This window comes from Bombina bombina, chromosome 8 (genome assembly GCF_027579735.1).
Source record: "Bombina bombina isolate aBomBom1 chromosome 8, aBomBom1.pri, whole genome shotgun sequence".
Classification (NCBI taxonomy): Eukaryota; Metazoa; Chordata; class Amphibia; order Anura; family Bombinatoridae; genus Bombina; species Bombina bombina.
In genome coordinates, this window is record NC_069506.1 from 105,329,622 (window position 1) to 105,343,981 (window position 14,360).

The following is a 14,360-nucleotide window of genomic DNA, read 5'->3' on the forward strand; positions in this document are numbered from 1 at the left end:
AACTAAATTTATATTAAATTAATCTAATTCATTTATAAACTAAAATATTCCTATTTAAATCTAAATACTTACCTATAAAATAAACCCTAAGATAGCTACAATATAATTAATAATTACATTATAGCTATGTTAGGGTTAATATTTATTTTACAGGTAAATTGTTAATTATTTTAACTAGGTATAATAGCTATTAAATAGTTATTAACTATTTAATATCCACCTAGTTAAAATAATTACCCAATTACCTGTAAAATAAATCCTAACCTAAGTTACAAATACACCTACTCTATCAATAAATTAAATAAACTACAAACATCTATCTAAAAATACAATTAAATTAACTAAACTAAATTACAAAAAAAAACAAACACTAAATTACAAAAAATAAAAAAAGATTACAAGATTTTTAAGCTAATTACACCTATTCTAAGCCCCCTAATAAAATAATAAACCCCCAAAATAAAAAAAATTCCCTGCCCTATTCTAAATTAAACAAATTTCAAAGCTCTTTACCTTACCAGCCCTTAAAAGGGCCTTTTGTGGGGCATGCCCCAAAGAATTCAGCTCTTTTGCATACAAATACAATACCCCCCCCCCATTACAACCCACCACCCACATACCCCTATTCTAAAACCACCCAAACCCCCCTTAAAAAAGCCTAACACTACCCCCCTGAAGATCTCCCTACCTTGTCTTCACCACACCGGGCCGAACTCCTGATCCGATCCGGGCGATGTCTTCCTCCAAGCGGCAAAGAAGAATTCTTCCTCCGGCGACGTCTTCCTCCAAGCGGCAGCAAAGTCTTCATTCTTCCGGCGGCATCTTCAATCTTCTTTCTTCGCTCCGCCGCCGCGGAGCATCCATCCCGGCCGACTACTGAACTTGGAATGAGGTACCTTTAAATGACGTCATCCAAGATGGCGTCCGCCGAATTCCGATTGGCTGATAGGATTCTATCAGCCAATCGGAATTAAGTTAAAAAAATCTGATTGGCTGATTGAATCAGCCAATCAGATTCAAGTTCAATCCGATTGGCTGATCCAATCAGCCAATCAGATTGAGCTCGCATTCTATTGGCTGATCGGAACAGCCAATAGAATGCGAGCTCAATCTGATTGAGCTACTAGTTAAAATAATTAGCAATTTACCTGTAAAATAAATATTAACCCTAACATAGCTACAATGTAATTATTAATTATATTGTAGCTATCTTAGGGTTTATTTTATAGGTAAGTATTTAGATTTAAATAGGAATATTTTAGTTTATAAATGAATTAGATTAATTTAATATAAATTTAGTTAGGGGTGTTAGGGTTAGATAGAGTTAATATAGTTAATATAAATACTATAGTAACTATGTTAACTATATTAACCCTAATATAATTAGGGTTAATATAGTTAATATATATAATGTAATACCTATATTAACTATATTATACTTAGGGTTAACATAGATAATATAGCTGGCGGCGGGGTATGTAGATTAAATTAGGGGTTAATCATTTTAATAGAGATGGAGGCGGTGTAAGGGGCTTACATTGGGGGTTAATAATTTTAAGATAGATGGCGGCGGTGTTAGGGGCTCACTTTAGGGGGTTATAGATATAATATAGCTGGCGGCGGGGTACGGGAGCGGCGGTTTAGGGGTTAATAACTTTATTAGGTTGCGGCGGGGTACGGGAGCGGCGGTTTAGGGGTTAATAGCTTTTTTATTGTTAGGATAGTGAGGGGGGATAGCGGATAGAGGGTTAGACAGTGCGGGCTATGTTAGGGAGGCATGTTAGACGTGTCGGGCTATGTTAGGGAGGCGTGTTAGACAGTGCGGGTGTTTTAGACTTTAGTCAGGTTTTATAGGCGCCGGCAGTTTCTAACGTGCCGCAAGTCACTGGAGACGCCAGAAATTTGTACTTACGCAGATTTCTGGACATCGCTGGTTTGTTAGACTTACGGCACGTTAGCATCTGACGGCGACTTATATGGGATAGCTCGAGTTGCGAGCTGAAACTGCGGGCGACGCCGGTTCCCTCGCTTGCGCCGCAAACTGCGATCTATATCGGATTGCGCCCCTAATATGTATTTTATTCCTGGATAAAATCATTCCCTTCATTCTAAGAAAATGTCTTTGCTTCTCAGTATTTTAGTCGGGTCCTAAAGTTCAAGCATATATTTAACCTATACATAAATATAGAATCATTAGTTCAGTAATACTAACTGGGATAGTTAAATGGACATCAAACACAAAATTAAATGCTAGATAGAATGATATATTCAAAACAAAGATTAGCATACGATTAATATCCAGATAATAAAAAAAATATGTGTAAAGTTTTAATGTCCATAAAGCAATTGGGGCTGCCATGTTGTAACCTAGGTTTGCTGAGGCTAATTAGGAACAGTTATACATGTATTCCACTAGTATGTGTGGAATATAGCAGTGCTAAGTCTAGAGTCTGCTCTTCCTCTTCTAACAGGAAATGGAAAAGCTTCATATTTTCTGGACTAATTACAAAACGGGAAACAATAAATAATAAAAGTATATTGTATGACTATGTTTTATTACAAACAATTAAATATTTTATATTATAATTTCAAAGTGTTTAATGTCCCTTTAAATAAACCCTATGTGATTACCAAACTAAATTGACTAGTTAAATTCTACTTATTCTTTGCTGTCAAATTCATTATATTGCTGTATCATACACTATTTTTGAAGGCTAATGGCAATATAACATCTGTTGCACACAACACATACCACAATAAATAATTCTACTTATCTCACTACCGTCCAAGAACCATGCACAATGTTATCCTACTTAATCAACAAGCTTTGCTTAAAGAGATAGGAAAGTCAAAATTAAACTTGCAAGATTCAGATAGAGAATGTAATTTTAAGACACTTTCAAAATTACTTCTATTGCACAAATCCTACACTAGTGAGAGCTAGCTGCTGATTGGTGCCTGCACACATTTGTCTCTTGTTATTGGCTAACTAGACATGTTCAGCTAGCTACCAGTAGTGCAATGCTGTTCCTTCAGCAAAGGATAATAAGTGAATGAAGCAAATTGTATTAGAAGTAAATTGGAACATTGTTTAAAACTGTATGTTCTATCCAAATCATGAAAGAAAATTTGGGGATTCCTATCCCTTTAAACTCTCACCTAACATTATCCAAATAAGAAAAGGCACGTCATAAACATCAAACAACCTCAATTCTCTGCTATGAGTCATTTATTTAACATAAATCTGTTTTTATGAAATACAGTATGTAAACTTTACACTATAGCTAAGGAATAAAACACTAATTCTTATTAGTATTGGAATGTCTGCTTTAAATAATCAGGGCAAAATATTTTACAGTATATGCTATAAAAAGTATTGTAGAAAATTAATCCTATTTGTTGACATTATTATTTAAAGGGACACTAAACCCATTTTTTTATTTCATGATTAAGATAGAGCATGCAATTTTAAGCAACTTTCTAATTTACTCCTATTATCAATTTTTTCTTAGTTCTCTTGCTATCTTTATTTAAAAAGCAGGAATGTGATGCATAGGAGCCGGACCATTTTTGGTTGAGAACCTGGGTTATGCTTGCTTATTGGTGGGTAAATGTAAGCCTCCAATAAGCAAGCACTATCCATGGTGCTGAACCTAAAATGGGCTGGCTGCTAAGATTTACATTCCTCCTTTTAAAATAAAGATAGCAAGAGAACGAAGAAAATTTGATAATAGGAGTAAATTAGAAGTGGATTAAAATGTCATGCTCTATCTAAATCATGAAAGAAAAAATGTGGGTTCAATGTCCCTTTAATCTCTTTCCTCTCTAAAATTAATGACAGTGGACATCTGTGATGTGTGTTATCCCTGACTTTGAAATTGTTTTGTAATAAACGTTAAACAGACATATGTAAAAAAGTGTCAACAATGGGTGGGGAAATATACAAAATATTGGACTTACTATGCAGTAAGAGGTGTTTTAGAAAATGAAAATGTATGTTGTGTATTTTAAAGTAATTGTATATGACTTGTCAAATAGTATAAGTAACATATAGATATTTTGTATCCAAAATAAATATACTTATTTCAAAAATGTATTTAGCCTTTCTGTCCGAGATGGCAAATCGTTGGGCACATTTGGTCCGCAATACTGCCCCTTGCTCTTGTGCAACCAATTCTAAGTTGGTGGAGAGGTTTGAAGTAACTACAACATAAGCCACTCCTTGCAAAATTTCAGTTGCAGGCTAAAGAGAGCCAACCTGCGCCCAATAGAGACATTTGCCTCATAATAAATCTTCCCCATAGTATCTAAAAGATATTTCCATAGTATATAATTTGAGTTGCGCTGATTTATCTGAGCAACAAATGGAGAGCTTAAACACAGACTAACCTCTTTTCTTTGCAGTTGCTATACAGAGGGAAGTTACTATGACATTATCGATCGCTCTAAGTCATATAAAACAGGTTTCCTAAGTGAACACGTTGCCACCATCTTGACTGACTGAAAGCTCAATACATCTGGAGAGCTTATCAATTCACAAATACAAAAACATCCTGACATTTCTTCTGAAAAGAGTAGAGAGGGAAAGGAGATGCTAAGCATTCCCATTGTCTTGCATGCAGAATTGTTCCCTAATACCATTGTGGAATTTCTTACATATTTTAAGAACATGTAGGAGATTTACACAGTTACAATACGGTTAATATATTGACACTATACTTAAAAATGCACTCTATGTACTTACAGTGTCAACCATATATTAGTGCACCCACACCTTTACACATTTTAAATACATTTTATTGAATTAACATTGCTTATCTCCCTATTTTTTCTTTTCTTTCTTTAGAAATATACTTAGTCATGAAATTGCTAATTCTCTATAATTGCTACACCTGTAAATGTAAGCTTCAAGCTTCTTGATAGTGTTTTACAAATATGGGAAATAAGTCTGATTTTAGCTCAGGGCTACATATACATTACAGTACATATTTGGCAATTATCTACATTTTATTTAATGCAGTAAAATTAGATACAATTTATTCTTCAAAACTACCAACAACGTCAGGTGTGAATTTATAACACTTTTCACTACTATGGCATGATATAATATACAGTACAGATTTTAGGCTTATCAACTGCAGCAAAACATTTGCAAAGTTGTTTTTTGTGTAAATAATTTATAAATAATTGCTAAATCTCTACAAAATGCAACATATTTATGCTTCAGCTTAATAATTACTTACCTCTCACCAGCGGAATATTTACAAGGAATGCTATAATCAGTATTAACATCCTGTTAGGAGCCATTGCTATCCAGTTGATTCAGTATATTCTTCTTGTAAAGTTTGGGCAAAACACAATTAATGCATAATTTGTGCAGTGACACAGGAATGTGTGCCAAAAGTACACAAACTAATTTACACTGACAAAAAAACAAAACTTAAAGCCACTCCACTTCTAAATGTGTCTTCTGCTTGAAAACAGTGCTGCCTAATGATTGCATCCCAGTTACTAGAAATAGTGACCTGTTTCCTATTTCCTCACAGGGAAACTGGTGTTAGGGATATAGTCAGTTACTCTGGTTCCTCCCATTCAAATTTACAGGAAAGACAGCTTCAGGTTACTTGTTAACTTTTTTTTGAGCTCTGAGGTTTCTTCCCCTTTTAGCTTTTATGGTCCAACCCTATTATCTTTCTAGTACTATTGTTAATAGTATTTTGTGGGATGGATGGTGGGGGGATAAAAAAAAACATTTTAAATGTAGGAAAGATGACCATTAACAACAACTTTATTCTGCAAGTTTATTGTTTTAATTTGAGAACTTGTTAAAATAATCACTGTTCATTCATATGTCAATATTAAACTTTTATGATATAGATAGAGCATATCATTTTAAACAAATTCCCAATTTACTTCTATTGTTTAATTTTCCTCGTTCTCTTTGAATCCTTTGCTGAAAAGTATATGTAGGTAGGCTCAGGAACAGCAATATACTACTGGGTGCTAGCTGCTAATGTTTGGCTGTACATAAGTGCCTCTTGTCACTGGCTCACTCAATGAGCTCAGATGTCTCCCAGTAATGCATTGCTGCTCCTTCAACAGAAGATACCAAGAGAACAAAGCAAATCTCATAACATAAGAAAACTGGAAAGCTATTTAAAATGGTATGATCCATCTCAATCATTTTTGTGTTTCATGCCCCTTTAACATTTATCCCCTTCATGCATTAGATACATTGAATTATACAACAAATGTTATCCTATGCAGCCCCCAACAATTATAGCTAATTTTTGCTTAAAGGGACACTGAACCCAATTTTTTTCTTTCGTGATTCAGATAGAGCATGCAATTTTAAGCAACTTTCTAATTTACACCTATTATCAATTTTTCTTCGTTCTCTTGCTTTCTTTGTTTGAAAAAGAAGGCATTTAAGCAATTTTTTTGGTTCAGAACCATGAAAAGCACTTGTTTATTGGTGGGTGAATTTATCCACCAATCAGCAAGAACAACCCAGTTTGTTCACCAAAAATGGGCCGGCATCTAAACTTACATTCTTGCATTTCAAATAAAGATACCAAGAGAATGAAGACAATTTGATAATAGGAGTCCATTAGAAAGTTGCTTAAAATTGCATGCTCTATCTGAACCACAAAAGAAAAAATTTGGGTTCAGTGTCCCTTTAATATATTTCTCACCCCAGATACAGTTGAGTAATGCACCTCCACTAGACAACCAGGCATCATTGGTTTGTAATACAATTAATAAACAGAATTTGGAGAGCATATGAGTGGGAAGGCATCATACCAAAGAACTAACCCCCCAGAATTTGCTGCTCCCTGAAAACTCAGCTGGTCTTGGTGGAGCCCACTGAATGGCTGGTAAAGTTTTAAAAGGACATGAAAGTCAAAATTAATGTTTCATTATTCAGATATAACATGCAATTAAAAAAATAAAAAACCTTTTAAATATGTTTAAATTATCAAAACTTACACATTATTTTTATTTGCACACTTTCTGAGGCTGGAACTCCTACTGAGCATGTGCAAGAGTACATAGTATATACATATATGCATTTGTGATTGGTTGATAGCAATACATGATACATGGGGAGGGAAAATTTGACAGAAAATATTCTACTGCTTATTTTAAAATTTAAGCAAGTGCAATTGTATTGTATTTTTTTTGTTGGTGGTGAAGAGAACTCTATATATACTCTGCACACTGATTTACATAACATAAAATCAATAGTACTCTGAAGCCACAAATTACTAATACATATTAACTTGTAGGAAGTATGCATCATATATTGTAACTCTTTCAATGCAAATATTGACACAATGGCTTATATTAATTACACACATCTGTGCAACAAATACCTTGTGGAAAAAAATGTCGCCTCTTAAAAATTGTGGAATTCATAACAATTCATACCTGCAGCAAATTAGTCTCCCCTTGAAATGTTTACCTTGACTTGTTATAGCAGCTGCAGAGTTTAAAGGGATATGAAACCCAATTATTTTCTTTCATGATTCAGATAGAAAATACAATTGTAAAACACTTTCCAATTTATTTCTATTATCAAATGTGTTTTTGTTCTCTTATTGCTTTGTTGAAGAGATATCTAGATAGCATGCAAATGTCTAAATCACTACATGACAGGAAATAGTGCTGGCATCTAGTGCTCTTGCTAATGTATAACAAAACTCGTCATATAGGACTACATGCAAACTACTGAACTTACAGTCCTGCTTTTCACCAAAAGATAACAAAAGAAAAAAACAAACAAAGAAAATTTGCTAACAGAAGTAAATTAGAAAATTGTTTAAAATTTAATACTCTGAATCATGAAGGAAAAAAATTGGATTTTGTGTCCATTTAAAAGCTATGGGAAATTGGTCCTTTGGGTATATTTATCTATGAATTAGTTGTCTCTGGTAATTGAAACTACAACCTTCTAGTCACATAAAACAAATACCATTAGAAGAGAAACAAATAAAAAACGGTTAAACAAAACTGTCCACCCTAACATATGCACAAAAGAGAACTCGAGAAAATGTTAAAGAGAAGTATAAGCTTTAACATAGTGAAACACAACCACAGAACAACATACTTCACACACAGGCAAAATCATATCTTTCTTAATCCCACATGCTGAGTAGCGGTTTGGGTGAGACCAGACCTGTAGAGCACCTCGGAACACCCCGCTACCCCTACAGGGATTTCCTTTTCTGACTGTGAGATTGCCAAAGCAAATTATGTTCTATCCAAACATAACAAACAGACGTGAATATTTATTTATCAATTGCACACATTTACAGAACCCCTTGTGCTAAAGTATTTCCAAAGCGTTGCTGATTCAGCGATTGGTTTTTCGGTGTAGCTATTCGTTTTCCATTGCTGTAAACGATAAGGTGTTGGGTCATTTAACACAAACAAATAAATGTTAATGGTAGGAAGGCCAGCTGGTGATTGGATAGAAAAGATAAACGAGGTTCAATTATTTTTTTCACACAGACTCACATGAAACCCTCAATTTTTTCTTTCACGATTCAGATAAAAAATACATTTTTACTCAACTTACCAATTTACTTCTATTTGCTTTATTCTTTTGGCATCCTTTGTTAAAGGAGCAGCAGTGCACTACTGGGATATAGCTTAACATGAGGTATAAAAGAAGGATATCTGTGCAGCCACCAATAAGCAGCTAGATCCCAGTAGAGCATTGCTGCTAGTTAGCATACCTAAGTATGCTTTTCAACAAATGATACCAAAAGAACCAAGCAAGTTAGATAAAAAAAAAAAAATTGGAAATTTATTTAAAATGGCATACTCTGTCTGAATCATGAACATTTAATTTTGACTTTATTTTCTCTTTAACCCAGTAGCCTAATGACCTCCATTAATCTACACCCTTGTCATCATACACATTATTTGTTCAATGTAAACTATGGCAACAGGTCATCCTACTGAGGATCCCACACTCCAGCTGCTGCTTGTGGTTATACCTGCACTCTTGTGGGCTGAGTATCCTGCCTTCTTCTTGGGCTTTACCAGATAAATATAGGGGATGTCACTGCATACGTGTATAGTTAATATCAAGGGTCACTACAGATGTCATTATAGTAAATGCTATGATGACAAATAACTTTGAATCAAAGGTCACACAAAGGATGTATTAACTACTAGACTGTACCAATTGTCGAACCTCTTATGTTGTCTACCTTGTAGAATGCTCTCTATGTGGGTTGCTCTACAAGAGAGGCAAGAACCAGAATTAGGGGACTCCTTAACAATATCGAACAAGGTACTGATTGTTCCAATTTGGCAAGGCATTTTATCTTCAGTCATAACCAAAATGTTTCTAGCTTTAAATGGCAAGTGATTGAACATGTGAGAGCCCCCTTAAGAGGAGAAGTTGTTATTTAGGGAAGCCTTCTGGATTTTTCAACTCAAAACCAGAAAACCACAGGATTTTAATATAGAAGGTGATATTATTAATTTCTGGCAATAACAGTAGGTAGGCAATTGCCTCCCTCCTCTTGAAGGGTCAATATTTATTTATGATAATTCTCATAGCCTCTTCTCTATATCTGATCAATTTTAGGTAATTAGACATATTAATATATTGTTAAAATATTGTTTAAATATCTTCCCAACGTTGTTAATATACTTAACCCAGGATTAACTGCAATACTTATTAACCATTTAACCAATGGTGCAAAAATATCGGTGTAATTTTGCCCTCTGCTGCTTAATTGGTATTTGTGAATTTCTGCTGATATGTTACTTTAAGTAAATTTCTGTAGTATATAGTGTGACTACTCACCATCACAGTACTGTCCTGTCCAACCTATATTGTTAAGATTGGAACTTGTGATCTCAATATGTTTAATATGATGTATATTTATGTATCTTAATCCAGTTTGACTAATCCCCAAATGTTGTAAAGGTAGTAACATACACTGAAACACACTCACACATAAGGATTCACATATAGACAATCTAGCAAACACGCAAAGAAACTCAGACACAGACACCCAAACAGGCACTTAGCACTTGTTTACATTGACCTGACAAGTAATGAGGTAAACTACAGTTTTCTAAAAAAAAAGGAGATTTAGAAAACAAAATATGGAGTTCTGATTATCTTTTTGTAAAGGAAGATGCCAACTAAATGATGAAAACAGCATGCAGTGGCTGAAAGGAATGGCCCTGAACTGCCTAAACAATAATTTAAAGGTTAAATGGTAGATTGGTGTCTACCGGAAAGGTCTCATTAGTCTCAAAGTCTGTAGAAAGATGTGAATAATCAGTAGTAAGGTCAAAATGTCCTAAAAAGGAACAGACAATGGACACACACACACAGAAACTCAAACTTGCACATACACCCAAGGAAACACCAACAGAGACAGCCTCAGAAAACACACAAAGACGTACACGCACACACAGAGACACCCACAGAAAACACAGAAAGGCATACATACACACCCTCACTGAGACATCCCCAGAAAACACACAAAGACATACACACACCCTCACAGAGACACCCACAGAAAATACACACCCTCACAGAGACATCCACAGAAAACACAAACATACATACACACACACGCACACACCCTCACAGAGACATCCACAGAAAACACAGACATACACACCCACCCTCACAGAGGCATCCAGAGAAAATACACAAAGACAAACACACGCCCACCCTCACAGAGACACCCATAGAAAAAGCTCAAAGACATATGCACACACTTCACAGACATCCACAGAACATGCACAAAGACATACACACCCACCCTCACAGAGAGACCCACAGAAAAAAAATACATACACACTCATAGAGACACAAACCAAAGCACAAAGACATAAACACAGACACCCACAGAAACACTAACAGGAGGAAACATTTATGCACCTTGCATCCCCTAAATCAACAGTGTGTGACATGCATGATAAAAAAAATGCAGAAATTAAGAGATCACTTTTTAAGGAATCATATTTGTAAATGTGCAAACAAAAATAATTCTGTGAATTCATAATTGTACATTAATGATCTGGGTAGATGGCTAGATGAAGAAAAGTACTTTTAAAAGGTTGACATATGTTTGTTTGATATTTTCCCCATTTTCCCCAACCAAGAGCACCACTTCAAATATAGTGTACAAATGTTCCCATCTGTCAGCTGTACTTGTGGATTTTGAAAATGCTGTACTCTATATGGTCTTGGTGGAACCATAAGCTGTGGTACTCATACCATTAGATCTGGTTAAATGCAGGATTTGTTGGTATGCACTTCAAAATTAAATCAGCTGTAGAGTAAACTGAACAGTTTTAAGTTAACCTGTCTCATTTCCAACACTGAGCAATCTTAGTCTGAGAGTATAACATGTTATGCAGATATAAAAATCTTAGATAAAATGCCTCCTTGTATCTGGAAAGTGTTTGCATAAAGGGGCAGTAAACAGGAATGTAATATATATCATTTGTGTATTGAGGAGGAAACATTTCTGCATGGTTTTAAATATAGAATTTCTACAGCATTGTCAAATAATCATAAATACACTGCTGCTAAAAAATGTGTTTTTATGGACCCCTGGCCCCACCATACAACTACTACCACACTGAAGTTACAATCTTAAATTGCACAAAGAAATAAAAAACATTTGCTAAGTAATTCCTACCTCCTCTGCAAATGAAAGTGGTCAGCCGTCTGACTCAGGCACACACTCTACAAACAAAGTGCCAAGTCTGTCTCACACTGTGCATAGTGGTTTAGTGCACACTCAGAAATCCTCTCAAATGCTAATAATTTACTCATTGTAATAACATTTCCCATGCTCAATTAGCACTCTGCTGTAGTACCCACTGGTGGCTGCCAAAATTTAAAAAAAAAATGTATTTTTTTTTTTTTTTTTTTTTTTTTTAGTTCTTGCCTCATGGGGCCCCCCTAGCCCATTGGGCCCCTGACAGGAGTCACCCCTGTCACCCCCTGATGGCGGCCCTGAGTATCACTATGTCTATGATTAAGGCTGTTATTGCAAAAACGCATAAGGCACCAGCATGCTGAGATCATATACCTTATCCTTAGGCTGACCATATTGCCGCTTTAAGAAGGAACACATATGAAAAATACATATGTGAGGGTTCTTATACAAATCCATTTCTTTAAACAGCCCTGAAAACAGCCCTGACATATGTATTTTTCATATGTGTCCCTTTTTAAAGCGGCAATATGGTCAGCCTACTTATCCTGATTTTATTTGTTTGTTTCCATAATAAATATCTTACTTTAAGTGCCTTTGCTTTTTCATACGTGTATGATGACTATGATTATTGGCAAACTGACGCAAAATAATGTCTTCCTATTTTTAGTCTTCAACATGAGTGAGTTTGTTTGCAAATGTTTAAACCAATAAAGCTTATTTTGTATTATTTATTTTTTTACAAATGTGTTATGGTAAAGCTTAAAGGGACATTAAACACTAAATAAATGCTAAATTGAATGATACATTCAAAGAAAAGATTAGTCTGAGAATAACATGTAGATGTATTTTTTAAAGTTTCATTAGCTGTTTAAATATTGATAAAATAAGTGTAAAGTGTTAGTGTCTATAAAACAATGGGAGCTGCCATGTTGTAACTTAGGTTACAATTAGAGCCAGTTGTAAATAGATCACTAGAGTGTGCAGCCAATGGCTGTGTGGAATAAATATTAGTGTTCTGCATTTTATAGCAGGAACTGAAAAACCTCAGAATTTCAGTATAGAATTACAGGAAAAGGGGACAAAAATAATAATGAAAGTATATTCCAAAGTTTTTTTTATGTATACGATTAATCATTTTATATTACCATCTCAAAGTGTTTAATGTCCCTTTAAAGTGTTTAGTGTAAGTATAGTTTGAATGGAGCTTGGCTGGGCATGGAGGCCAGAAAAAACTCAATCTCAGCTTCCTAAAGTAGCTCAAACCCCATAGACCAGTGGTCTCAAAGTACAGGCCCTGGGGCCATATGCGGCCTCCAAGATAGTTTAATGTGGCCCTCCCTTAAAACCATTAATTTGGGCTGTCAATTTTTTTATGGTTCTAAGAGATGTAACTAGTTGATGTTCTATATAGGCGCTCACAAGATAAATATAAAGATAAGAGTCCAGTTTAAACTCTGACCATGCACTGCTTGGATAAATGTCACTTTTTGACATTATGTAGTTCCAGAATGATAACTTCTCTTGCCACTCACAAGATAAATATAGACAACTGTGTATGTATTGTGGGCTACAACTCCCATCATGCATTACTATTTGGGTAAATGTCACTTCCAGTTCCTAGTATATCTAGTACTTACTCAGTTCAAGCGGCCCCCGTGAGCGCAGGACACTTGGCCAGTGGCCCCCAGATACATTGAGTTTGATACCCCTGCCGTAGACCCATTGGTTGAAAAGATATTTGCCTTCTCTTTTACACAGTGATTAAATTGGAGGCTATATTTTAGTTGAGTTTTGAGGGAGAGGGGTCTGTATGTACTTATAGAATACTTTAAAAATACCTTAGAGACCTCCAATATTCCATGCTTTAAAAAAGAATACCATTTATAGCAGAAGTCACTGAAGAGCATTACAGACTGATGATAGACTGTTTCCCCTCTTTCAAGTAATAGCTTTAGGACTTACTAAAGGAATAACTACAGAATAATGTTATCTATGTAAAACTTCTTAAAGATGGCACTTAAATGTATTTTCAATGAGTGGTTATACCAGCTGCAGAGTATAAAATGTATGAGAAATTGCATTTTCAGGTTTATTTGTGTACATGAAGTAGCTGGTTTTGTGCTTTTAAACCACAGCTTATTACAATGGATTAAGTTTCCGGTAATATCATACCTCATTATGTTATCACTTTGAGCTACTTGTAAACAATTTAATACACTCCAGCAGGTAAAATGTATAATTGGGAACAATTTAAAGGGGAAAACATTTTTGGGCGATCTGACCCTTTATTTATGTTATTCCTATTTTATACTGTTTCTAAAAGGGTCAGTAAACACCTTGAGACACCTTGAGATTCGTATAAAAAAGGGCCAGATTACTACAGGAGCACTAAGAGTTACGAACAAGTGATAAGTAGTTTATCACAGGTGTTTGCACACATTGGGTTTTTCGCTCGGATTAGTATTAGTAAAGTTGAGAGTAAACGCGATCACTTGAGCGCAAATAAAGTTAACACGCGTTGGGTTAGTGCGTCCTCAGAGCTTTGGAGCCCTTTTCAGTTAAGTAGATGTAAACATACACAGGCCCATTTATCAAGCTCCGTACGGAGCTTGAAGGGCCGTGTTTCTGGCGAGTCTTCAGACTCGCCAG

The 14,360-nt window shown here is 35.1% G+C and overlaps 1 protein-coding gene across 1 annotated transcript in view; it reads right to left on the reverse strand.

The window, feature by feature from the left end:
• Nucleotides 1-5,529, reverse strand: part of ROBO4 (roundabout guidance receptor 4) — a 458,861-nt gene extending 453,332 nt beyond the window's left edge. The window contains exon 1 of the mRNA XM_053690486.1: nucleotides 5,244-5,529. Coding sequence (XP_053546461.1) covers nucleotides 5,244-5,307 — 64 coding nt within the window. The 5' untranslated portion in view covers nucleotides 5,308-5,529. The remainder of the gene's footprint in view (nucleotides 1-5,243) is intronic.
• Nucleotides 5,530-14,360: the final 8,831 nt, after the last annotated feature.